The following is a 27,841-nucleotide window of genomic DNA, read 5'->3' on the forward strand; positions in this document are numbered from 1 at the left end:
CACACACTTAGAGATATTATAACTTTTCTAATTTCATAGGTGTGACCCCTTTTTTTTGCTAAAGCTAGTAAGCGCTGGGATTGAGATGGAAAAACACAATCTGGCTTTAATGACAGTAAAATTGTCCAACACTTTGGTCCCTAGTGAAATAGTTCAAATAAAGGGACTGCCATTTAATTTATTTATGGGTTACTGTTAATGAGTTGTAATAGTTTTAAGCTCCATTTCGTTTAACTTACATTTAACTTAACTGCAGACAAAAAGAAAACAATTTTGTTTTTTTAAATAAAACAAAATAAAATAAAATGTTAGAGACTTTTCAAGTGTTTAAAACTTTTTTTTTCTTAATTATCGCAATATCACGGATCACAACAACTTGTGTACCGAGTGTAAACATTTGATCACAAGTTAGATGTATCATGACATAATACAATCTTCTCCGTTTACATTTATACCAAATTTATGAAACTTTGTGAGACGGTGTTGAACACGTAAAAACCCGGGAAAGCTGTGCTGTGGAATCACACCAAGCCGTTGACCAGTTCCTTCTCGCACTCCTCGGCCAAACGCTTCCAATTCTGCCGGTTTTTCTGACATCCCTCCAACAAAGGAGAACAGCACTCCGACATCCCAGCCAAAGTCTGTGACAACAAGAAAAGTATAACATTTGTTATCATATTTCTGCACGATATAAGACACGGTTTAAAAGGATGGATGTCCTGCATTTCTGTAAGCACGGTAGATTGTCTGAATTACCTCATATAACTGAATGCAAATGGCATCAATGAAGGACACCTGCATGCTGGGAATCTTATCTCTCTTCTCTCGATTCATTAGGTCCTAAAGTAAAGGGATGTAGAAAAAAACAACAACACATAAGTGATATAAAGACTAAAGCCCCCAAAACGGATCCCTGTGGTGCACCACAAGAAGAGGTTTTGCCCCCACGACACACAGAATGCAGTCACTCCAGTACTTACAATGGGTTCAATGTTGAGCTCTTGTCTCTCTTTGTCCCCCTGCTCAAAAAATTCAGTGGCCACCAGCTCTGCGATCTGCATCACCGACAAGAAGGGGGGAAAAAAAAGCCAAAAATTTACTTACTTTAGCTTTTACTATTACTGAGTGACTGTCATTTTACGCTGTCATCACTTACGCTCAAATGATTGAATTTCAAGGAATATGTCATGACTTGACAATGGATATTGTAGTTCTCAAATATGTCTACAACATATACATAACGTGCATAATAAACACCAATTTATGGCTACGAATTTGTGTGTTGTGGCTAAGGCTGTGACAATATTTCCGATTATTAATCAAATACTTAATAGCCAACTATTTTGATAATCCATTAATCGGTTTGAGTTTAAATGTGAATATGTTCTCGATTCTTTACCCCATATAACAATTAAAACATTAAAACTGAATAATTTACAGGTTTGGTAAACACTGAACATTTTCGGACACTTTACGGACCAAACAAGTACTCAGTAAATCAAGAAAATAATCGTGAGTTGCAGCCCGAGCTGTGGCCAAAATTGTCTGGGGCTCGGTAAAAAAGGACAAATATCTTTTTATATTATATTTAATTTATTTTAAAGGAAGGGCATAAGCAAGAACCAAAGGATGCGAGGCAGGTAAACAGTAAAATGGCGGAAGTGGTAGTGAAATAAGTTAAGTTGTATGAAGTTGTGTTGAGCCAAAAAATAATTAAGTGAGTAAGACAGAGCAAATAGCCTGGCAGCGAGTGGTACCCACGCTAAGGTAATAGTCTCAGTGTGTATGCAGAAAGGTAAATGAGCTCTGACTGCAGCCTCAGGCTCTAATCAGGATCACACTCTATGTTTTTGTGAGTGTTGAAAGTGACTGGGTTTGTAATCAAGGCTCAGCAGAGTGTAGAGGTGCAGGAACCTCAGCCAGAGAGAAAGACGACTTATTACAGCTGACTAAACAAACACCAGGCATTTGATTCTAAGTAACTCTGTCTTTATTTACTTGCCCTCATGTCAGTCAAAAAGTTCTTCATGTCCACCGAGCAGAGCAAGTTAGTTTCATGTCAAAATAATAGTCCAGTGGCGGTGGATTTATTTTTGTAATTTTTTAAAGACTTCCAACAACAGCAAAACACACAGACTGGATTCATGAAAGTGTGTCTGTTGAATTTAGAGGCGGTTGAAGATTGACTAATTATGCTGTTAAAGGGCCAGTGTGTAAAATGTAGGTGAATTTATTCTTCTTTTTGCAGAAATCAAAGAACATTTTAAAGGAGCACAATCCCTGTATTCTATGAAATGTTGTTTTTATTGCCCTGGGATGAGCCTTTTATATTGGCACAACTACTTTAGTGGGGGAAAAGAAGTTATTGTTAAATTATTTTGTTAAGTGAAACGTAAAGTAAACAGTTAAAAGTTAAGTAACATGTGGAAGCCAATAGTAACAGTAGAAATCCAGTGAAAGGAATCATTCTTATTATTTGATAGTTTCAATTTACTGAATTTACTGTTGCTAATCCGATAATAATTCTGTAACCCTCCCTCCAGCTTGATTACATGCCCCACCTTAATTAATTTCACCTGTGTTCTTTTAGCCACACCCACACGATTTAGCCCTCCCTCATCATTCAATCCATTATCAGTTTGGGTCTTTGAACAGCAGCCATTTTGACCAGTAAGACAATTACGGGTGTAAATAATCGATAATGAACGATGTCTTTGTCCACGTAGCTTCTCCCCCCCCGTTTGAGGGTGAAAGCACCTTGTTGTAATCTTCCTCTCAGCTCAGGTCAGGCAGATGAGATGCACCGTTTGTTAATGAGATCCGGATGAGACGCTCGTGTGAGTGTTTAAGTGAGGACACATTAGCGCGTGTGTGTGTGTGCGTTTTGCTGGCCTGAGTTTTAAAAGGTGTCGTCTGAGGACACAGCTGCTTTTATTAATGAGTGCACACTCATGAAAACACACACACGCACACACACGCACACAAACACCAGTGTGTGGCTCGTAACGAGGTGCAGACTAACCGAGGTCACCAAGGAGAAGGATGAAACCATTATGTGTGTGTGTGTGTGAGGTCTTGTCTTTGCTACCTCTTCAAGACCTTTTCTAGCATAAACACTGACCTTGTCAGGACCGGTAGTCTTCATGGAGACCAAAACCTGGTCCTAAGTAGGCAGAACCTAATTTCTGAGGAACTTGTTCAGTTCAGGGCCAAGATTTGAATTAGATTAGGGTTAGGGTTTGGCTTTTAATGGTTCTAGTTAAGGTTAGGGTTGATGAATTGTTTAGTTCTGAGAGGAACAGCTACACAAACCTGTGTGTGTGTGTGTGAGTGAGTTAGAGAGAGAGAGCAAGAGAAAGAAAAGGACAGTAAACAGAAGTGAGGACAGAGAGTAAAGCCTACGTCACACAGAGATAGGGTTTTCTGAGAGATTCCAGGAATTTGGGATCTCACAGAAACACGTTAAAAAACGTGTCTGTTAATCCCTTACACTACAGGATAATTTGGCCAAATAATCTGTTCAAATCCGCCTTAAAATCGGAACCCACGATTGTTGGAAGGGCCAGATCGGAACCAAAATCTGGCAACTGACAGCTTTAGATGATTAATCTAAAGCCTGTAGTCCAGAGTGTAATTTATGAATAGAAAACTGAGGACATGTCTCATGATCAAGTCAAGAAGAAAACAAAAGCCAAAGACTGAAGGACCAACACACACAATACAAACAATATACTGCGGATGTGACGAGTCTTTACCCTCTTTTGCACAGGCCAGGGTTTGGTGATGGCTGATATGTCACATGCAGTCATCAGCATTGACCTGTAGGGGGAGACACATTGATATATATTGATCTGGTCACAAGCAGGAAACCTTTCACACAAATTTCAGGTGAAAGGGTTCAAGTGTGTTCAAATTAAGCAACATTTAATGGTGAATCTATGTCGCCACCACCACTGTATGATTGTACACTTATAATAATGATTTGTTCCAAAATAAAAGTCCTTCCGACACACTTTAAAGAAGGTTTTATGAATCTGTGCAAATTGACGACTGATTTGAAAATGAATAAAGCTAGTTGCTGTCATATACAGCCTCTCCAGACACGTTCAGGAAAGTGTCCAGACTTCAGACTCACCTCAGTAAATCTCTGTGATACTCGTCCTCCCAGACAAACTGGCTGTTTTTAGTGAGCTCAAAGAACTCCCCTCGCCTCCTGATAACACACACACACACACACACACACACCAGACATTATATTACACTCAGGAAATATAAAGGCTAAAGCTGAGACAGTGAAAACGCATACTGCCCTGCATGTGTAGCTGTTAATAGCAGTTGTGAGACGGCGACTGTAATTATCACATACTGTACTTTATGTCCCAAGACGGGAATGAAATTTCAACATCCTCGAACGATACGACGGGTCTCATTTGGCTCATTTCAGTGAAAACTACTCCAACATAACCCTACTAATCTTCCTCTGCTTGGCCTGTAATGACTTTCCTTCCTCCACCCTTCCCTCTCTTTTGGTTCCCTCTCCACGTAGATTTCCATCTGGCCTTGACGTTTGGTACCTACTTCATGTACAGGGCCAAGTCTGTGGCCAGAATAGCCCTCTCAATCATCTTCAGAGTGGCTTTGTACTCGTCCAGGGAGAGGCCGCTCAGGATCTGGTTTCCCTGGAGAGAAAGAGAGAATTGTCACGTTGAGCTTGAGGGTAGATATTAGCATGTTGAGCACCGTTCTGAGTCTTCTTAGCACGCATGAACTTTGAAACATCCGTTACCGTTATTGGCCGAGATTTGCTTTTGTCTTCTATTGTTTACAAGGATTAGCGTCTAGATCAACTCCCAGCCACATCCACACCTTGGTTGACATCAAAATCAAGGACTTTTCAAGGGCCTGTTCCCTCAAATTCAAGGGCAGAATGTGCTGACACAGCTTAAGATGGGACATGGCGTCCACTTGTATTAATTTGCAGCGCACTCTGCGTCTGCTCAAGTGATTGTCCTTGGGATCTTGGTCAAAGTCAGTCTTTGTGAGCCAGAGTTCTTTGAATTTTCATTTCCCAGACATCACGTCGTCATTTGCTCTCTCTTGCTTAACATGACTCACTCATTGTTCTGCATGGAATCTCGCGTCAACCGCAGAGAGAACGCCGCTAGTAATTATAACACCATGCGTAGGCCTAGTCTACGTACATCAAGCAACGTAGCGCGCACGAAACAGTAGGTGGCGTCATAACAAACGAGGGAGACCTTTACCGACTTGACTTCTTTCTTGCACAAAATCCAAGCACTTTCAATGTCGATTTTGGGGCGGTTTACAACAACCGTTCACAATCTTTAAAGGTTTTCAAGAACCCGCGGAAATCCTGCACATGGTCTGCGTTCGAAGAAACTCGTCAAGTACAATTTCAGTCGGATTACCGCGTTGACTCGTACTCGTAGGAGGTTTTAGTCGTAATGCAAATGCACCGACTTGCACAGAGGTCATACATAAAAGTTTCACAGTATACATGTGTTTGATCGTATGTAGACGATGACAGCAGCCCCCCCTCCCCCCCCCGAGGAATACATGCCATGCACTGGGTTGCCATGACGACGACAGACGGGAAAACCGCGCGCGCAAATAAATTAAACATATGAATCCAGTCCACATGTCTCTAGCGAGTGGTCATATGCATGCGTGTGTGTGTTGACACATTATTCCATGTCTCTTCCACTTCAAGTGTTTGTGTGATTACACTAATGCTGCATGTGACAAGGTCTGCAATATGGTGTGTGTGTGTGTAAATGTGTCCAGCAGCAGTGGGGTTAAGTGGTGCAGTGTGAGCGGTGAGTGTATTTAGAGTTTGTTTTGAGGCCATAAAGATCAGAGCGGGCTGTAAGTAACCATATTTTATTGGGCTATCATCGCAGCGTTTCAGCTGGAGAATAAGCAGAATGGGTGCAATAAATAAGAAAGACACAGCGAGAATGGGAGAGAAAGGGAGAGCAGGCGGCTCACAGCAGATAGTTTTTTTTATATAAGACGCCGTCAACGGCGCGTACGTAGCCGCTGTTTTCCCGCGGAGCGACTGCCGACGGCCCGAGGCTGAACCGTGACCCAATTCACAAGATGTTCTTTCTGACCGATTACAGTTTTGTATGACATACACATCGCTGATAATGTTGTTTATGTAACTGCCGCCGTTAACCCATTCTTGTAACGCACTAAAGGTTCAGTTCCCGCTATTTGGGTTAATTTGTCCGCGCAAATTTATTTCATCTGTTGGAAAATCTACTTTAAAAAAAAAAAAAATAGACTAACAGATTGAAAATTTAAGTTTGGGGTAAATTTGATAAACTGCACCACACTTAAGACATTTATGTTGTATCATTACTTGGGTTTGTGACGTCGTTTGGCTTATAGTTAGAAGTAAACACAGCTGCAGTGATAGCACCGTTTAGCAGATAGATGCTAAGTGCTGCATGCCAATGACTTAACACACTGTTAAGTTTCTCTGTGTATCTCAGTTGGAAGCTGGGTGGGGTATTTTTTTTGAGGGTGAATCTTGTTAAATAAAAGAATGTGACGTTTTGAAAGTGAGTAATTCTGCTGAATTAGCACAAATCCTGTGGTAGACTGTACACAGCTAACAATTAGCAACAGCTCATTAGCCTTTGCAAACAGGAGGTTCCTGTGAAGCAAAGTGTACTTCACTTATTTTAAGTTATTTTCTTATGAAACAGCAAAACTAAGCATAGATGTAGTTTGAGTAGTGGTTGTGGAGGTTTGTCTCACCACCAGGGGGCGAATAGAAAGCTTTGGCGTCACTTTTGTGAGCTGCCGTGTTGTCTGACTCTATATCTAGAGTCTATGGTGTGAACTGATGCTCTCAGGTCCACACACACACACACACACACACACGATCAACAGCGCTCAGCATTTTTATTTTACAATGACCAGAGCCTGGTAAAGTCAAAAGTGATTTGTGACCCGGTTTTAATGTGATTATTTTTCCCGTGTGACCCACACGTCACTGCAAACACTGGGTGGGCTAAGTCGCGTGGAGCTTTTAAGTATAAATCACTTGACATGGAAAAAAGAAGCGATTGCAATGAGACGACCCCCAAAGTAAAGTCGTGAATGTTTGGGGAACCGTAGAAATTGTGATGAATATATTAAGCACATAATATCTTAGCACATAGCCTTTTGTGCATAAAATATAATAACTGATTACATTTTCTAGTTTTTTGTCCTATATAGATAATTAAAAAGGTGGTTAATTAATGTACATTAAATATTGAGCTAAATTCATAAATACTTCAGTCAATGAGTTCCCCTTTCTTGGACTGGATGCTACAAATATTATTTGATCACATATCATGTCACAATAAGCAATCTCTGCTTAAATGTCGTAGGTCATTTATGCTCAAACTTAGTAAAGACTGACATTAACTCAAACTAGAACTGTCGGTGCCGTTACTGACAGCTGGGTTCACTTTCTGACAGGAAGTTGTACAGCTTGGCTGGGTTTGTCAGCCACAGAGCTGGCAGGTGGGAAGCCAGTGAGGGATGTCATTTGAGAGTCTCCATCACTTGGCAAGGAGACGTTCAAATATAATACTTATTACATTACATCAACATTTTTATTGCATTATGGGGAAACCTATTGCATTACTAGTTTTTATTACTTTCCACAGTGCAGTAAAATCAGATTGCATATTTTTTTTAATTCTAGTTTTTTCATTGGTAAAGGATTGGCGTCTGGAACAGAAAAAACATTCACCAACGTTTTAATTAAATCTTTAACATCAACACTTCATGTGTATCGTTGTAGGATGACGGCAGCCCTAATATCTAGTGAAATGTGTGAATTACAAGTTGTAAATGCAACAGTTCTAGCACTACTCGGCTCTACTCGGTTTGGCATCAGACACTTTGTTTTTCATGACTATCGTAGCTCCTCCTCCTTTATACGCGACACAAACTAGTGACATCCCAAAGCAGTAGTTTATGATGTACCAAATCATCGCCAGTCTTTCAGCAGTGCTGTCGCTAAATACACCAGACTCCTCTGTTAAATGTTGAGATTTTAGACATTTCCTTGCTAAATGTTGGCGATTAACGCACGCTTTCGGGGATTTTTAAGTCTTCAGTTCGGCATTGTTCGGTTTGTTTCTTGTGTCGGATGTCGCGCTCGTGACTCTTGCAGTGGCGACACTCGCAGTCAGTGGCCGACAGTGTGTAGACGTCACATTTTAGTATCGCCTCAGCTCGCTCGTAACCTCACCCGAGCAGGTACCAAAAAAAAAACATACCAAAAACGAGTGGAGTCAAGCCGAGTCGTGTCGTGCAAGATGTGGAGATGAAGTATCTCAGCTGCTGTGAAGTGAATCAGCTGCAGCTGTGAAAGTGTGACTAATGCCATGTCTTGCGTTACTGTGATGAGGATAACATCTGGGAGTGAAGCCATGTTTTTTTTTTCTACATCAGCTGATGCACGGCAGATGTTTGGTTTCTGAAAAGATAGGGTTAGATACTGTATGTGTCACACGCTGTTAGCCAGCAGCTTCCGAGACCCCATGAACTAAAATTCGCATTTCCTAAATGAAGTTTTGTCCCTAGGTTCAGCTGTTTATAAAGGAGATGATTGGTTTCTGGGAAGAAGGGGTGGGATATGTGTCACTCTTGCACACAATCACCCGAGTCCCGTGTCCCACATTCAGCGTGAAACACACGCATTTCAACAAGTTCACGCGCTCACAAATGACACATTTTCTCACGCTGAGAAGTGATAAAACTCACCGCACATAAATTAGTAATCTATGAATGGATGATACGTCCATTCATACAGCTGTCTTGAATTTGCAACCTATCAGCCAAACAGAAAATAGTATTTCTTGTTGCCGGGTAAAGTCTGAAAATAGGTTCCCACTGTTCGCAAGTACTCGATCGATCCACAAACGAACGTGCATGAATGGCGTGAATGCGCGCACAGGTTTCAGACGAGATGGAATTGTCAGATAATAGCTGCTTATTAAAGTGTACGTTTGAAATGTGAAGAGTATGAACTTAACATTTGCCTGCTTACAACACACGACACCATTCATAAGCGCACACAGATAGAGCTGCAACTAACGATTGTTTGTTTCTTTGTCAAACCTGGAAATGATGATGTTCTTGTTTTTTCCACAAATGATTCATTTCTTTGTTGTATGGAGCAAAGAAATGAAGAAAATGTTCACATTTAAGAAGCTAAAACAATCAGAAATCTTGTCTTAATAATGAAAAAAGCTCCAAACCGTGCTGAAAGCCCTGTTATACATAACACAAAAGCACATCTGTAATCTTAAAACAAGTGTCTGATTTTATTACAGTTATACTAGAAATTGCACTCATAAAAACAATAATAAATACTACGTTGTTGATTAAAATCTGGTGTGTGACAGTGTCGCAGTTATTTAGAAGCATGAACAAGTCTTATGGCAGTTGAAAAGAAAGTCTTTCTGCAGTGCGTGTGTGGGTGAGTGAGTGAGAGTGAGTGCACCTACGGGGCTGTTGAGGATCATGAGGCACTGGTCAAAGTGGTGGTGCTCCATGGTGGAGTGGCAGTAGAGCTGCGCCAGTGGGTGGTCGCTCCTGGACACACAGACACACAGAGTCAGTAAAGAAGCCCACAGAGAGATTACAGTCTATTTGCTCCCACACATGTATACAGTGGAAGAAGATGGGAGATTCGACAGTAAATGTGACTCATGCTCTCTGGTATTGCACCTCTGTATGTAGGAGTTGTTGACTCCTCTGTGGTCCAGGTCGTGGCTGAGAGTTGCAATCATCAGAGCCAAGACCTCCACGTCGCTGAGGTTGTTCTGTCAGGTGATGGATGGATGGATGGATGGATGGATGGATGGATGGAGGAAGAGACAAACGGGAGGAAAATAATTCACACATGAGCGTCATCCATACAACATAACAATCTGCTGCTGCATTGACATCAAATAATAACTTTGGGGGGTTATAACATCATAATGTACAAGTACACAGCTCAGAGTCAGCGCAGATACAAGCAAAACAATTTAACATTCCTTAAAACGTCTTCCGCCAGAAAGAAATACCCCAATTTCTGCGTTAAACTAACAATATGTTGTCTTTACTCACCAGATACAAACATGCACTGTTAATATTCATTGTGCATCATTTGAATTTTAAGGATTACTGCTTCTTCTTTGAGCCTAATATTTGCAAGTAGTTATTTTATGGACATTAATCTATAAACATTTAGTTTAAGTTAACTGTCAATTCTAGCAACATAACCTATTTGAATCATTTTTTCATTCATATTTTTATACAGAATAAAAGCTCTGAACTCGATATGACATTTTCAAAGTTGCCTTACAAAGTATGTCTAGTAACTATTGTAATAACTGTTGTTATCACATCCAATTTCTGTTTTATAGTGTAATCTGTTTCAGTATAGTATTGTTATTGTTCGTGTTTCTATTGAAAAGTACAGTATAGATAAATGTATAAAATAAAATGTATATTGTCTTTATTTATTTATATTATTATTATTAGTTGTAGTAGTAGTACATAAAGCTGAATCTACCCTTTTCTGATTATGACATTCACATTTTGTCTTAAGCATACTATATAAAACTATATTTCCAGGTGTGTTATGAAATATGGGCAATGTGATGTAACTTTACATTAATATGGAGCAATATGTTGGATATTTTTGCGTAAGAGGCTGAAATTTCCTACGTTTTGTGTTGACTTTGAATGCATCTGGCTTAGTGTTTGCCACTCAGGTATAATTCTGTTGCCATCAGCCAATCACTATCAAGTTTGAGTGACGGTATAACCAATCAAATTCTGAAAGAGGCGGGGCTTAAAGTGAGACGTAAACACAGCAGCGACGATAGCACGTGGATGTGATAGCGCTGTTAAGCAGGTAGATGCTAAGTGCTGCTAGCCAATGAATTAACACATTTTTAAGTTTCTCTGTGTATCTCAGTTGGGTGTTTTTTTGAGGGTGAAGTCTGTGAAATAGAAGAATGTGAAGTTTTCAAAGTGAGTAATTCTGCTGAATTAGCTCAAATTAGCCTTTCGCAAACAAGAGGTGCCTTCGAGAAGCAAAGTGACAGTTACCAAACTGAGTAAGTTATTTGCTTATGAAACAGCAACACTAAGCATAGAAAAGAGAAAACTACTTCAGTTTTACTTTGTAAATATACAAAAAAATGAATGTTGTTTGCTTAGAAGCAAATTTATGTTATGTTTTTGTCTAAATTTTATCGAAATCACAATACATCACAATGTTGTTTAAAGCGAAAAATATGTGTCGAAATATCTTTTGTCTTAATTTTTGTTTTGATCTAACCACATCTTATTCTACAGACAGATCTGCATAAATATCACACAGTAAAAATCATTTTAAATGTTTTCAGAACGTAAAAATGGCCATTCCCTATGATATCGTGAATCATATCACAATGGCAGTTCCTGTCAAAATAATCCCAATTAGATATTTATTTTAAATTGTTCAGCCCTAACATATATATCTTATCTTAATATCTGGGTTTCCTGTTCAAAAATAATATTAGAGATCAAAGAAATTGTGAGAAATAGCCAGAAACATAATTTGTACACATTTACTTACTTTATTTTTTTTTTAATGATTTGGTGGAATACCCATATAAATAGTTTGGGAGGTTATGTATCCTTTAACCCCCTAGATAAAATAAGCGAGCTTATCCTTTGAAAGAATAATATAATATAATAATAAAAGTATGTTTATTATTATATTATTATATTATAAAGTACCTGTAAGCGTCCTGACTTAAGGAGGGCGAACATGCACTGCGCTGTGTTGAAGGCGTGTCTCCAGTTGTGATAGGCCACGTTCTTCCTGTAGTTCTTCTTCACACTCAGAACCCACTGGCACAGACTCTGCAGAGGAGACGACGTGCACAAAGAGATCTTTGATATTCTTCCATCAAGTGCCTTCATCTCGCTCAAATTCATTGTTTAAATACAGCATGTAAGACTCGCAAGGGAGACACAGTGGGAAAAGGTATTTTAATCTAAGGCGCCACATGAACGCCAACTGTTAATCAGCTAATCAAATGAAAAGAAAAGAAATCAAATGACTATTCCTTTTCTCATCAGGGATCATATCGTAATAATTGACAATCCAACGTTGAATGTGTTAAAATCCTAATGAAATAATGACTTCTTGAGCAGTTCAAGCCACAGGATGCGACGCACGAGGGTGGTCAATGTGTCACTCCTCAGTGTGAACGTCAAACTGACAGGCCACACTGCTGGAGGGACCTTAATCATCTCCAATCAAAGCTCCTCTTTATGAGACGTCTCTCTCCGCAGGCACTCTGGAGATCAGCCACCGACACACAAGGACCTCTTCACATGGAGAGCCAAACCCACGGTGGCTCTGACAGACGGCAGTAATGGAGGAAGGATTGTGTGAGTTTTGAATGGTGGCGCTCTGTGTGTGTGTGTGTGGTCTCCCTCTTAAGTATGCAGGCAAATACACAAATATTAACTCAGTTGTAAACGCATTCGCTCATCAACCAGAACACACGTTTGCACAGCAGTCAAAGTGAGGACCCTCATAGACATCATGCATTCCCAAGTCCTTTACCCTAACCCTAAAACCTGGTCTTAACTCTGTGAAGACGCTCTGTCTGGTTGATATGTTTTTTGGGTCCTCACAAAGCAGCAAATACTCACACGCACACATTCTCAGTCGCTCATAGACATCATACATTCCCTAGTCCCTTACCTTAACCTCAATTCTTAATCTAACCCAAACAGAAACCTAATTGTGAACCCATAACCAGGTCTCAACCCTTAAAAAACCATTTAAAGTTCAGAGGACTGACCAAAATGTCCCCACAGGATCTTATTGTCCTCAAAATGGCAGATTTGAATTTGCCCTCACAGCTTTAATAGACACAGATTTACACAGCTACACTTTTCAAGACACTGCATTAAGTTCATGTCAAACCGTAACCTTAACTAAATTCAAATCTTTGTCCTAGGGCCCAGTTTTGGTCTCCTTGAGGACTACTGGTACTGACAAGGTCAGTGTTTATGCCGGAAAAGGTCCTAAAGAGGTAAAAAAAAAATGCACACACACACACACACACGTTGACAATGTGAAGCAGATTGTTTTCTGGCAGTGCTAAAAGAAGAACTTGCTCTTCTCTTTTTCCATGACGTACAGAGAAAGACAACAAATTAATGTTGCCGGTTGCAACTTTTGTGGTTTTGATAAGCCCTGAAGATAGTTTTGTGATGTGAGCAAAGCTTTGTCTGCATAGAGAAACACAGGTTGAGAAACACAGCACATTACCTGTGCTGAGGAATCTCCGTGCCCTCCGTGACAGACAGACACAGAACTGACAGCAATAAAAACATAAGCTTCTTGCTTTTAGTTACGTGTCTGATGGATTGATGCTGTTTGCGGCATAAAACCAGACCACGGTTGCAGTTTTGCCCTGATTTCTTTAACAAAATGTCACTCCGAGTATGAAACCACATGCTTGTTACCACCAGTGACCAAATCAACCAGGACTGAAACATTCAATTATCCATTTTAAGGATCTAACTCGAAGTTCAGACAATATATGAACCCAAAAATGTCAACTCGATCATCATAACTTCCTGTACTTACAAGACACATAAAAGATAACAATAGTAAACAAAGACTAAAAAGAAAAGCCTCACAAATGAACAAAACTTGAACATCAGGATGGTTGTGTCTTTGCTCCACCTTTACTGCAGAGCTCGTAGACTCGTAGACCCAGTGTCCTAAAACAAGCGGCATTAGTCGTGAGTATTTAATCCGATCGTGAACAAATCACGGCCCGACCGCGTCCTTACCGTGTACTTCATCTGAAAGTTCTGCACCAGGTTGAGGTCGACGAACATGCGGATGGTAGCCAGCGTGGTTTCGCTGTCCGACAAGTCAAAGTCACTGAAGCTGAAGTCCAGGAGTCGCAGGGACTGGGCAGAAGGCACCGTGGCTACCTTTTTAAAACACACGCACGCACACAAAGGAATGTTAGAAAACACCAACGAGCTGCGGATACGGTGACAAACGCACAAATATTAAGCTGTATCATCAGCATATGGAGCACACATACTGTACTGCATGTCAGTCTTAAAACAAATCAAGCCTGTGCCCTAGATATTGAGTGAAATGTCCTCTATGTAGCACCCGAGGGAGGCCACTTAATCAGGTTATGCTGTTAGTTCAGCCACTTTGCCATGAGAAGAGGCCACAACAGGACATGTTGAGTGGGTCATGTTTTGGCTCCTATTAGGAGAGTTGCCTTGATGAGCTGTGTTCTCTTGCTCTCTCTGAACTGAACCGTGATTGGTCAAAAGCCTGCACTCATGGGGCACAATGACGAAAAGGCTCTGGTGATTTTGTCGGTTGTTTTGGGATCTTGGCAGAGCTGAGTGGCAGCTTATAAAATGGCTGTGAAGTCAGCTGAAAGGCGGGGTAACACCCCGGACAGGTCGCCACATGGCCAAACCAGTGACCATCTTGCTGTGAGGCAACAATCCTCGCCACTGCACCCAAAGGACTCTGTTGACTGTGGCTGAAACACGCCTTGTAGAGATTTGTAAGCATCAGCTATTTGCGATGATGAATCATCCAAAGAGCTTTCATTAAAACATGTTCAGACTAAAATAATCCCTGGATTATTAACCATTTCTCTTCAAGGCGGCCGCCTACACAGACCAAAACCTTGTCGGGATTTATGCATTATTATCACAAATCTCTTCACAGTCATCCGCCTCATGTGCCTCCACCTGCGGCATGTTGTTTTAAAAACAGCTTGTGTCTGTAAAACGCCTTTGTATTAGAAGAAAAACAAAACAACACCTACGACAGGTGGGCTGTAAACCCAACTTATCCGTCTCTTTGAAAGTGTAGCGACACATCCATGATGATGCTTGATTTTCTTTTAAAGACGTGTAACAGCAGCAAATTCATCTCAAATCGCCCTCTGCTTTGACCAATGCTGGTTTTAAACTTTTTGATTTTTTCATTTTTATTTGGCCTCTGCAAAGTCGTGGCGCAACGATCACATCGAGACACACTGCTACAAATTTAACCAACCAAACCATTTTGGCATGTTTTCATCTTTTCAGTACAAGGTGTGGAATCACATCACTCGTCAGGTGTCATACTTGGCTCAGCAAGCCAATCAAATCAAGCAAGTGGCAGACTTTAAAAAACAAAAAATGATTCCCTTTTATGGACTTTTCTCCTTTGAAACCATTTTTCCCGCTTCTTTACGTTTGATCGCCTGCTTGTGTGCACAGCTTCTAGGCTTTTCCGAGGTGTTTTTTTGAAGCTGTCATGTCTGTTGTGATGTGCCTCTGTTGTGACTAACACCAACGCAAGATTTGCAAAGGCTCAGCAGCAACTTGATTTTTTTATTTTTTTAAAGGAAACTGAGGGGTTTTAAATTTGACAGTACTAGGTCAAAATTTGAATATAATTTAAGCCAAAAGTTGCTTCAGTGTTGGGGATTCATCTCTTAAACTTCTTGCTGCTTCCATTATAAGAGTCGCTCCTACATTATCATTATCTTATTTCAAGTAATAACCACACACATTATATTACAATGACTATCATACAGAATCAGCTTCTGTCAAAAGCATCCAATATAGTTGTTTGTTGTTCATGTTTTACTTTGTACGTTTGTCGAACGTACATCTTACAAATAATCTCAGGAGTTCCTCAGGGATCTATTGTCGGTCCTCTTCTGTTCATCTTTCACATTGAATTACTTAATATAAATGTTGGCCTGCTTTTAAAAGTTTGTAAAGAGTTTAATTTCCGACTTTTCTTGTACAGAACTAAACAAAAACAGACTGGAGAAGATCGTCCAGTTGGTGCATTATCAGTTTGATTCTTCAGTCTAGCTGGAGTAGCTATGGCATTATCCATGTTCCATCTGCACTTGGTGCATTAATTCATGTGCAATAATTTGTCCTCCTCTTATAAACCCTTAAATGGTCAAACATCTTATGAAGCACATATTTCTGTTTTGTATTTTGTTGTTTAATTTATTAGTTTGGATGTTATTCCTAATGAGTGTCATTGTACATGTCAGAATTACCTCACAAGATCTAAACAGAACCACTGGTCTGGGTATCTGGTACTTTCAAATTACGGGCACAGATACAGGATTCCTCAGACGTGGACAAAAAAAGGCATTACATCGTTCAACTGCTGATAAGCTCTGATCTTACACTATGATCTTTGCACTTTATTATGCATGTCATTGACACTGCGTAATGAAGTCATGCTTCGCTTTAATGATATAATGGTTTATTTAGTAGAGTCATGTTCAGCCACAGATGCCTTTTTATGATTTTTAATGTTTTTATGCTCTCAGCGCGAGACAAATTTGCCCATTTGGGGCAATAAATGTTTCAGTTCCTTCAACATCTGAGACACAATTATGATGTGCACTGTATAATTTGTATGTTGAATTCTAAGAACGCCTTAGGTCATCACAGTCCACTGTCGCGGGTTAATTATTCATGGTTTCAGTGCATTATTTGCTGAACTGGTCAATAATCTTTTACTCAAAATGTGTTTGCACATGCAAAACACAGCAGCGTTATATAGAGTTGCTGCAATGGCTTTTCGATGCTGATTCAGCAGCGTGGTGTTGCGTTACACGACTGAATCTCACGGACACACACCACTTCCTCTGACCCTGCAGGTCCACACCTGCTGTCTGTGTGTGTGTACTGAATAATGAATTAAGTCTAGGACATTGATGTGAGTGTTTGAGTATGTTCAATGTTAAAATAATAAATTGTAAGTTACCGTGGTTACCTGGAGTTCCCGCGATTCTTCCTCCGTGGCAGAGGCGTGATATGACAGGACCTGGAACACACACACACATTACATATGCAAATGTTAGGTCATATCAGGTTTTCAGTAGCACACACACACACACACTACTCTACAATATCAATACAGCTTCTCATTTGTACACTTCCACTTCCATAGGTCACCTTTCTTTATTTTAAACCAGCCTTTATTTGTAATTAATGAGCCTCATTCATCCATACAATCAGTTGTTTTCATGTATTTGTTCAGAATTAGGTTTCTTAGAACACTTTAATTGAGATTCATGTTATAAAACTAACAATTAATTTGTATTAAACGTATTAAAAAGACAGAAATGCTTCATAAAATAACAACTAAGCATTATTTTAAATGTGTGGCGCTGATAATCAGCTTTTTTGACAATGCGTTGAATTAAAGGTTTCGCAGTGCAGTTTAAAAAACAAGGGCTTTATATTGGTTATGAATTATGAGATTTTGAAATGTCACAATAGAAAAAGTACAGGAGAAATTAATACACTGACTTGCCCTTGTCACTGTATTACTAAATTGTTGCCTTTTTGCCTGGTGTTTAATTAGACGTATTAATAAAAATCACTCATAGTTTATCAGAAAATGTACTTGGGGTTTTCTCCAAATACTGTTCTCCTGCTAATGCCCTGACAGATATAGTTAGGCTTAAGTAATCATAGCTTTCACTTCAGTGACTGTCTTTAAGTATACTTTAATAACTCCCCACATGGATGCAGCTGTGTGATCAAAGACGCCCCACAGTGACGGCTTCTCATCTTCATCACCTAACAAGCACATTTTGGCCCAGTTTCCTCAAAGTTACATATGCTGTATATTTATCCGTGTGTGTGTGTGTGTGTGCGCGTGTGGTCTTTGAAGACTCGATCCAACCCTCATTAAAAATCTGGACAAATTGCGAACAAGAGCTGATTAAACTGTGCTCCCGTTCATTAGCTCGTCTCCTCTCGTTAAAATTCAGGATGAAAAGGAAGCGGCTCAGTACAACCAGTGCGAGTGTAACATGGACTGACTGGGTAAAGTGGCAGAGGAGGTGGACGTCAGCTGCAGCCGAGAGGAGACGTCACCTCCAACACCCTGAAGCTGACAGCTCCTGCGTGGACAACACACACTGGGAACAGCGAGAGTGTCCGGTATGTATTCAAGTGTATGTGTGTGTGTGTGTGTGTGTGTGTGTGTGGCTGGGTGAGCCCAATGCAAACTGAGCACAGGGTGTTAACAGTGGTGTGTGTGTGTGTGTGGCTGGGTGAGCCCAATGCAAACTGAGCACAGGGTGCACAGTGGTGTGTGTGTGTGTGTGTGGCTGAAAGTAAAGAGGGTGAGCCCAATGCAAACTGAGCACAGGGTGTTAACAGTGGTGTGTGTGTGTGTGTGGGCTCCATGATTACCAATTTGTGCTTTTCTGGCTGTCAAACACAGTAGCTGAAGGCAGAGAAGTGTCAAAATGCTTCTCACAACAAACCCCCAACATCTGTCTGCCACGACTCAGCACCGTCACTCACACGCCTACAGCTTAAAGATGCTTTCTCACACATGCCATACTCGCTTCTGTATGCCTATGAGGCCCTGGTGTACTTCCGCACACATGCCGCCGCGCGTCGCATATCGCGGACCCTGGTATACTCGCGCGCTAGGGTCCTGTGGTATCTCACTTCACCATCGGGTGGCGGACACAGAAGAAGGGAACGATGCTACAGCTCCCCCGGACACGTCGGGTTCAAGCGGCTCATCAGCTTGTCAGGCGGTTCGAGGGTCGCCAAGTCGAGGCTCGGATGACTATCCTTGGCGACTACGTCTACAGATTAGATCGAGCATGGCTTTTGTGCTTGCCGTGTCCGTATACATGCAGCAGTAATCGGACTATGAATCGTATTATCCAGGTATGTTAGTCCGGCTAAGACTGACTCGATTTAGTCGGACTAACTTGTTTTCATCACGGTAAGAAAAAAAAAATATTGTCTTAGTGTGACTAAAATCTATTTACATGCATGTAAACGCACTGAAAGACCTGATTGGAACCATTTGTCGTCTTGGAGACCAAAGTCTGGCCCTAACAATGCAGAACCTAATTCCTGAGGAACTGTTTAAGTGCAGGGCTAAGGATTAAGTGGTTCTGGTTAAGGTTTTGGTTAGGCCGCCTAAATGAGTGGCTGTGGCTGGTGCGTGCTGACCTCCAGTGTGACCTCCTGCTTTGCCATGGCTCGCTCCACAGTCTCGTACATCTGTGTGTTCTGGATGCCCAGGCCGCAGAATATGGCGAACGCCTCCAGGAACTGCTCGTCGTTCCTGTTGAAGGCCTTCACGCTGCCCGAAGCTTCGTCCATCTTGTTCGCCAACTGACAGACACCTGCACGGACACAGAAATACAAGCGCTGATCCGTCTGGTTGCTAACCGTGTCTTAGTCCACTTTTCAGAGGTTTTCACGGGAGCAGATTACACACTAGACCTCATGTCACATAAACTTTGGTATGCTAGTATGCTGTTAAGGTATAGTTTGGATGTTACAGGACATTTTGGGACATTCATGCCACTAACATAGGGATGGCTATTGTTAAGATTTTATCGCTATTGATGCTAAAGGTACTGCTTATTGATGCCGATATTTATTTATACTCTTATTAATATTATTTTCTCTAAAAATTAGATAATGTGAGAAGATTGAACTGTTTTTTTTCATTAATTTCTCCAGTGTTACCTTCAGTCAAATTTCTGAGGCTTTATGACATTTGGGCCCGAAATGACACGTTTTTTTATGGTTTGATGATACTGATTCTGCATAATTTGGTGCAAAATTAGAAGATGTCAGAAGATTCAACTGTTTTTTTGTGAGTTAGTTAATGCCCTCAGGTTTACAGTATTTTTTTAATAGAGATGTTAACCTGTTTACTCTTCACAACCTTTTAATGTATGATAAATGAAGGCAAACTATAAGACTATTCCGTTTGAACGTTGCATTTTCTGGCAGCTCAGAATGTGAACACAGTCTACAGCTCAATGACGAGCCACGTTGACTGGTGCGCGCCGAACATTAGCAGCGCGGTGTAATGACCGGTTGCGTAACTCTCAAATGAGATGCAATTATCCAGTTTTTGTTTCACCTGGACTCAAAGCTGCGTCATATAATGACACGACACAGGAAATTGCATGTATAATGTCAATCATGTATTCATGACAACATTAGTAAACCTGAATTGATGAGTGTAAAGTGACAGGGTGAGGATCATTTCATTGAAATGCACGGGGGGGTTTTGATGTCGCTCGTCAGCGGGGGAGTGGCTACGAGGACCTGCTCCGTTTGATCAGTGAGGGAGAAGCGTGGTCATTAGTCATGTTCGGAGCCCACTAATGGAGCTGCTATCAGCTAATTATGCGGCCGATAATCACTGTGATGGATGGAGTGATGGGACAATTCATGGAGGGATCATAAAAGTGGTAACGCTGAGCTGGCTGAAAGTGGAAGGCCCTGGATTTAAGACTGTTATTAATCAGTGCATTAAAAAGTCAAATTAAAACCACAGAGACTGTTTAAGGATTTAAACAATCTGGGATCAGTGTTCACTTCACTGCACGACCAATATACTGAGCATTTGGGCTTAGTTTTTTCATAAATAGATGATTTGTGGTGAAAATACACTGTAAAGGACAATTTCACCATGATTAAATTCAATAACACATGATTACATTTACCTGAATGTCTCTTTAAGACACAGTGTGACACATTATGTGTATGTCCCTTTAAAATAGGCTGTTACACATGCATCCATGTCCATTTAAGGCAGGACATAATGCATGTATATCTCTTTAAAACATGGTGTAAAACACAATGTGTATGTCCGTTTAAAGTAGGATGTAACACATGCATGTATGTCCCTTTAAGGTCAGGTTTAACACATGTGCAGTATGTCCCTTTAAGACACGTTCCTTTAAGACCAGCTTTAGCATATGCATGTATGTTCCTTTAAGACAGTTTGTCTTAAAAGGACACACATGCATATTTTACAGTTTGTAAAATATGCATGTGCCGCATGTCCCTTTAAGACCAGGCTGAACACATGTACGTCCCTTTAAGCCAGGGTGTAAAACATGGATTTAAATACAGAATAATGCAACATCTGCACCTGAAATGTATTGTGCTTCATCAAATTGCAACACGGGAAAAGTATTTTGTTTGTTATTTTCCACAGTTTTAGCTCCCAAATGGAATTTAGTTCACGACTTGAGTGCAGAGAAGAACAAAAGATCTAATATTGCAGCTGTTGTTTTCATAAAAACAACTAAGAGTATTCAGGCATTGGTGTGTCTGCATAGTGTGGACCGAGATTGTTTCTGATACAGATGCTCGTGTCAAAAAGAGATGGGTTTCAAATGAAAACATAAGATCAGGATTTATGAGAAATTGCCAGTTATCAGTGGTAAAAGTGCGAGGTTAACACAGACCTGTCAACCTCTGAAGATAAAACCTTGGCTTAAAAACTATCTGTGAGCTTCAGTCTTGGGCTTTTATTGTAAATCACATTCTCAGAGGCAGAGAAATTATGGATGAAGTGAATGCAGTGAATGGAATTTTCAGGAAACCCTCAGGTTTTGAGAGGCTGTTTTTTTCCAAAAGTGGTTTAGTACACCTTAATGGGTTGTGCTGGGGTAATAGCGTGGCCCCAAAAGATCTATATCTATTTAAACCCAGGTTCAGTTCTTCAAAGACAGATAGATAGATGGAGAATTGTACCTATGACTTTGTCCTTCTTTCCATTACTGATGGGAGTGCAGAGCAAACTCTTTATCTGGTAGTTGGTGTGATCTGGGTTTTCACTCTGTCAAAAAAGAGAGAGGATTGTTCACTGAGAGGAAAAAAAAAGGAGCAAAGAAGCAAATAAAAAATTCAAACGAAGTAAAGAGAGCACTAACAGTCCAGGGGAAGCGTTGGTCCTTGGTGACGTCTGCGATGTTGAGAGGCTGCATGGTGTTTTTAACGTACTGCGCGTACATGTAGTCAATCTGACCGACGTCACAGTCCCTGAGGAGACACGCAAACAAGCATGAATAATGAGGGCGAAACACTCAGCTCACCTGGATTCATCAGCTGGCTTGCATTTTGCCAGCCCGCAATGTAAAGTCACCATTGTGTGGACTAATTCAGCGTAATGTAATAGGCGTCGCAGCCGTTTAGCTGCTTTCAGCTCATTGTTTTGACTCCGTGTGTATGGAAAAAAAAAAAATCAGATAAACCCCACCGTCCAGCACCTGTCCCGCAGCTAACAGCAGACGGACACAAGTGAGAGCAGCTGGTGAACATTGTGGGAGCATTTAGCAAAGAGACAAAGAACCTGCCCGCAGGTTTAAAAGGTTCATTTTTCTACTTTAGTATGTGAGCATTTTTCATGATTGAATCATCCTTACTGCTTTCAATTGTGATACTGATCTAAGGTTGTGTGTGTGTGTGTGTGTGTTTTGACTTACTCAACATGCATAGCACTTTCCCAGAATTTGCCTCATCTCTGTAGGGACCCTACTTTTAATTTGAAATATTGCTTATTTTGGCAATCATTTTGGTCATCTGACAACGAAATACAACAACAGAAGAGAAAAGAAAATGCAACAACAAGTTACTCCAGGCGAACTCATGCAGACTTATTGTGCAATGAATTATTTGGAAGTGGAACCTTATATTTATCAATAACAGTAATTCCAAACAGTCCTACAGACTGATCCATAGATTCACCCCTTTATGTCTCTTTTACTTGGACGGATCTACTTTACTAAGGAGGGTATTCCTTGATGCACCTTTACCAGCTTAACTCCTTAACTATAATGTAGTGACCACTCCAACCATTGACTAAAAGCATCTACTGGTTAATGAAAGAGCTGCACCTGAGTCCACCCTGCCTCCGTCCTGACTCAGGTCTGGAATCTGAAGCCATCAGTCACGTCTGTTAGCGCTTAATAGGCCTGTTTGTTATCTTAAGCTGCTCCGAGTGCAACCACAGAGTCGGCTATAATACCGCATGATAAATGATGGAAAATGGATATGTAAACATAATGTGAGGTTTAGGTGAAAGCCAGTGGATTTTGGCCGGAGGGCTGCGGTGCGACGGTATTGGTGCGTGTGTGTGTGTGTGTGTGTGAGGGGGAATAATAGATAACAGAGAGAATAGAAAACATGTGTGAACATGGACGTGTTTCGGGAGGAAGAAAAGACAGGGACAGATGAGCTGTGGTGGAATGTAAATGGGTGCATTAGGTTTATAGGACATGTGATAGAACAGCCAATAGGAGCCACCCCCCTTTAGCTAAGGCTAAAAACATTGCCTGGTGGCGATCACAAGCTTCTGTTCACTTCCTGATAAAGTGACTGATCCTCACACTCGATTAAAATGGAATGGATCATTTGCAGCGTTTGATGATGAGCTGACCGTGGGCTATTTATGGAGCCCATGCTCAGACTATTTAATCAACTATTCTGATAATCCATTTTGTTATTTTAATAATTAAAACAAGCTCTCTGTTTTATCAGCTTCTTAAATGTGAATAATCTTTGCTCCATATACCGGATAAGTCATACAAAACAAGACAAGACCAATCAACATTATTTGATAAGGAAAGTAATTGTTTGTTGCAACCCTAGGTGATACTATGTACTTTTACTTCACTGACATTGACATTGCAATACTTTTTTACAGTGTATTTAGGACTTCATTCTTATCGTTTTTAACATCCAGTCCATGAGAAGCAGTTTGGATGACTTTAAGGCTCCAGGCTAATTATAACAATGTGTTCTGTCCACGCTGGCCTCAGCCTGCACACACACACACACACCCTGAGATGTTGCATATTTTGTTCACTAAAATCCACATTTCCTCTTCCTCTCCATGTGATTGACTCGAATTAGGCCACAGAGTAGCTGCCGGCATCATCACGAAACCATAATAGTGTTTCGATTCAGGACAATCGAACCCTAAATCCACAAAAACGTAATTACCCCAACTTTGATAGTTTAAAAACACTCTGGGTCCTCATTGGTGTAGCTCGACTGAGCTTCCTACTTCGGTGAAACAGACGCTGTGTCGTAGCGAAGCCACAGCCTGGGGTGAATGTCACTATAAAAAGCCTCCTGCGGTTCTAGCCGGGTCAAAGCTAACATCCTGCAGGGCCCCTCCCCTCTAGCGCTGGCCCAGTTTGCTGTATCGCAGCCCTCCCAGAGGAAATCCAGCACATACACACGGTGGTATTTAAAGAGTCATTAGATCTAAACAGGAGAGACACACAGCCATGAGAGAAGGCTGTAAAAAATGAGACACTATAGAGGACGAGACAAGATAAGACATCTGGTTTGTGTCACCCCTGACAGTGCAGGGATTTTCACTGCACCGTGTCTTTCTTTTTTCCTCCCTCTTTCTTTTGCTCGGTCTCTTACACGCTGAGTTCTGTTTGCACAAACATACACAACGACTTTAATTTGGACAAAATCCCCTCCCTGGGTTTCAGTGCAGTCGGAGTCTTTGAGCCTCGGAAAACTGTGTCGAGTCTCCCTTTCAAAACAAAAAGCTCACAAGATCTGACAGGTCCATCTGTTTCACCAATAAAAAGAGGCTCTCGGACTGTGGTTTCTGTCAGCCTTTATTGACTTTATGTCCTGTCGCTCCGTCTTTGCCAAGAGAAGGTATTAGTGTGAAAACACAGCCAATAAAAGCTGATGGAAAGCATGGTCTGTACAGTGTATATGAAAAAGATGGACCAGTACTAACTGTGAGCTTCTCTCTTACCTTCCGAAGGTCTTAACTGTCCTTTTGTTCTGTTTAAAGTATCTCTTCATATTTCATATCATGTCATAACCATAGTCAAGTCATTACAGTGCACAAAAACCAAACAAGGAGTTGTTCTCGCTCTCTCTCTCAGTATTTTTGTGTTGTTGTTGTCAACCAGATTGGAAGAATAGCTGATGATACGTGCCATCTGTGTGGAATCCGAATTACATAGCGTTAGGGACTGAGAAGTGTCAAGACCAAGCCGGGGCATATACAGCATATATATTGTACAGTGAACTTGTCTTAGTCTTGATTTGGTCTCACCCTACTCTACGTTGTTATTGGTATGAGTCTGGTCTTGGGCTTGTTCTTGTGATCTTGACTACAACACTTAAGGTTTTTAGATTTAGGTAACCCTTCTGTGACCACCCTGGATCAGGCATGCGTACGTTTGGCAAACCTTAAAGCTGAAATGTTCATTTGACTAGGCTCAAATGATCCTGTTTAATTTCCTTAATACTTAAAACAATAGGTAATGCTGCAAACTTTGGGATGATTTTCAGCTGAATGCAGATTAATTTAACCTTGTACTAATGTATGTTCTCCAATGACATGATGTTGGCTGGTCAGCTTTTTGTGGAGTATGTATGTTCCCCCCTCTGTCTGTGATGGTTTATTCTGGGTATTCTGGGACTTCCTCTACTTACTTACTCCATCCCTCACTGGGGCATAAACCATGTGTGCAGAGTATGCATCACCTCTTCAATGCTTTTCATTGTGGCTGAAGTTCACGCCTACTCAATTTTCTTGTGTATTATTAATACGCAACAACTGTGCGGTCCATCAGGCTGTAGCGTAACTGTTCACATGGACCACACTGCGATATAATGCGTGGTAGGTTGATCCAAGAACACATAGGGTGTCACAAACACAAATAGACGCACACATTAACGCGTACACGCACAATCGAGTTCTGTTGCTTGGGTTGAGATTGAATTTAAGATGCCGCATAGCAACTGGGAAGGCAAGCCCTGCTGTCTCTAGGGTGGGGATTTCTATCTCATTGCATCTTAAATCAGATTACTGCCTGTTCACTCCTCCTGGCTGGAGCACGGGTTGATGTCAGGAAGCTCTGCAGCTCCTCCATTCCTTTTCTCTCATCCTCGCCATCTACTCATCCTGCCTGTAAATCCTGGAGCCCTTTGGTTTCCTGTGATGTGCTGCTTCATCTGTGAATGCGGCCAACCTTGTCTCCTCAAAGTTATGTTCATATAAAAATAATTTGCATTTAGTGGGAAAGTTGACTCTTGAGCCTTCCAAGTTCACCTCCCACCTTCTTCCAGATATTTCATTTGCTTCTCACAATCTTCCTGTGCTTCCTTACTCTGCGTCTTCATAGCTTAACCCTAACCAAACATACGATGCAAACAACTGTATCCCTGTGACATCTGTGCAGTATAAAGACCTGTGTACACAAACCACTTAATCAATAAGACAAAGCCATTTAAAATTCCATCATAGGAAAAGACACGATGCGATCAGTCCTGAATTTTGGGCATGTTGCTCACATTTTTTTGGACAGTCTCTACTTAGTGTTTCTCTCGCACACAAATTGGCAGAATAACTTGCACTTAAGCCACTTGAATCGTTGGAAACAATGTTGAATTGGCAGAGATGAATTCCTGCAATCAATAGCATACCCTTCCTCTAAAAACCCCAAGGCACGACTTAAGAGGAAATGGGTCTATTCTATTACTTAGTTCAGTAATTCTATTACCGACTGCATTTACATGGTATACCTGGAATTTTACAGTTATAGTGGACAATTTCAGAAGACACATGGGCACATTGAACACTGTGTCCCCCTCAATAGTGCTACCTGAGTAAAGAAACACCCTCCCTGGTGGGATTGGAGGTATGGCAGCAAATGTTGTGATGGTAGTCTTGATAAACCAACATCCCTGGCAACAGACATAATGCAATGCAAAACAGTGGCGCTTTTCCACTGCACAGTGGTAGCACAGCGCGACTCTACACATTACTATAGTACAGTATAGATTTGTCATACCACGGCTGCATGACAATGCAGTGAGGTGGTTTTATAGATACAAATATTGAGATTTTAGAGATTTCCTCGCTAAATGTTGGACATTAACACGTTTTCAGGATTTTCTACAGGTCAGCATCATTTGTGATGGCATCATTTGATTCCTGTGTTGCATGCCACGCTTGGAACCTTGCCATAGCAGGTACTAAAAAAAGCACCAGGTGCTATCGCTAATAGAAAAGCAAAAGAAAAACCCAGTAGACTACTACTACAACTGTACGGTGGAAAAATGCCATATGTTGAAGGTCAATAGTGGTCTCTGTATCGCGATAAGTATTGTATCATGAGGTTGGAGGAAAATACCCAGCTCTAGCAGGGTGTTCATCTCATCAACCTGTAAAACACATCCTTGACTATCGGTCTGGGACTGCGGGGATGCTTACTGATGACTTCAGGGATGTGGGGAAGAGTTAGCTAAAGCCAGAGAGAGAAAAGAGGCTGAGAGTGAGAGAGAGAAAGAAAACAAGCCATCCCTCATGGCACATCGCTAATAAATGTATGTGATGCAACTGAACAGAAAAGCAAGACAGCTACTGTGAGCGGGTGATGCAGCCTGAGTGATGGTAGCACTTAGCGGATACGTTCTCTGCCATAGGACAAGGAATCTGGACGCACTGTCGCCACAGAGCTAATAGTGAATCGATAACAACTTTGGCTCCATAGAGCAAGTGAACCAGAAAGTCATGATCTCTCTATCTATCTAACTCCCCCACCGTCGACCCCCTCCCCATTACCGGCAAGTGGAAAATTAGGTCTCGTATTGGAGGCCATTTTAGGGATACATTTGTCTTTAGTCGGTGAGTGCAACATGAACATGGACATTTACTGATTTAAACAGAGCAGCAATCTGAATTCAGCACAGTTGAAAATGTTAACCCACATATGCAACTAATGTGCCTGTCACAAGCAATAAGCGCATGTTGACCTCTCAGCAATTGCGTCTGGGCACGACGGCTGATTGTTAGACCCTTGTGGAAAGGTCCTGGACCTCCTCCAAGTTTGGTCAAAGGGCCCACTCTATCATGATAATCAGATTGTGATTGAAGAGCTGTCAAATTAACCAAAAA

General features: G+C 41.1%; 1 protein-coding gene across 3 annotated transcripts in view; it reads right to left on the reverse strand.

Annotated features, from left to right (window-relative positions):
- Nucleotides 1-420: 420 nt before the first annotated feature.
- The window catches only part of pde5ab (phosphodiesterase 5A, cGMP-specific, b), a 63,322-nt gene continuing 35,901 nt past the window's right edge, over nucleotides 421-27,841 (reverse strand). For 2 of the 3 annotated variants that reach the window (XM_044020242.1, XM_044020238.1), the window contains exons 9-22: nucleotides 21,831-21,939; nucleotides 21,652-21,736; nucleotides 19,096-19,271; nucleotides 16,871-16,930; nucleotides 13,894-14,040; nucleotides 11,812-11,937; nucleotides 9,763-9,857; nucleotides 9,540-9,627; nucleotides 4,579-4,679; nucleotides 4,136-4,213; nucleotides 3,756-3,819; nucleotides 981-1,055; nucleotides 757-840; nucleotides 421-641 (exon numbers count right to left, since the gene is read on the reverse strand). In XM_044020242.1, coding sequence (XP_043876177.1) covers nucleotides 522-641; nucleotides 757-840; nucleotides 981-1,055; nucleotides 3,756-3,819; nucleotides 4,136-4,213; nucleotides 4,579-4,679; nucleotides 9,540-9,627; nucleotides 9,763-9,857; nucleotides 11,812-11,937; nucleotides 13,894-14,040; nucleotides 16,871-16,930; nucleotides 19,096-19,271; nucleotides 21,652-21,736; nucleotides 21,831-21,939 — 1,408 coding nt within the window. In that variant the 3' untranslated portion in view covers nucleotides 421-521. The remainder of the gene's footprint in view (nucleotides 642-756; nucleotides 841-980; nucleotides 1,056-3,755; nucleotides 3,820-4,135; nucleotides 4,214-4,578; nucleotides 4,680-9,539; nucleotides 9,628-9,762; nucleotides 9,858-11,811; nucleotides 11,938-13,893; nucleotides 14,041-16,870; nucleotides 16,931-19,095; nucleotides 19,272-21,651; nucleotides 21,737-21,830; nucleotides 21,940-27,841) is intronic. The other variant, XM_044020239.1, reaches the window with a different exon arrangement.

Source organism: Solea senegalensis, linkage group LG3 (genome assembly GCF_019176455.1).
Source record: "Solea senegalensis isolate Sse05_10M linkage group LG3, IFAPA_SoseM_1, whole genome shotgun sequence".
Classification (NCBI taxonomy): domain Eukaryota; kingdom Metazoa; phylum Chordata; class Actinopteri; order Pleuronectiformes; family Soleidae; genus Solea; species Solea senegalensis.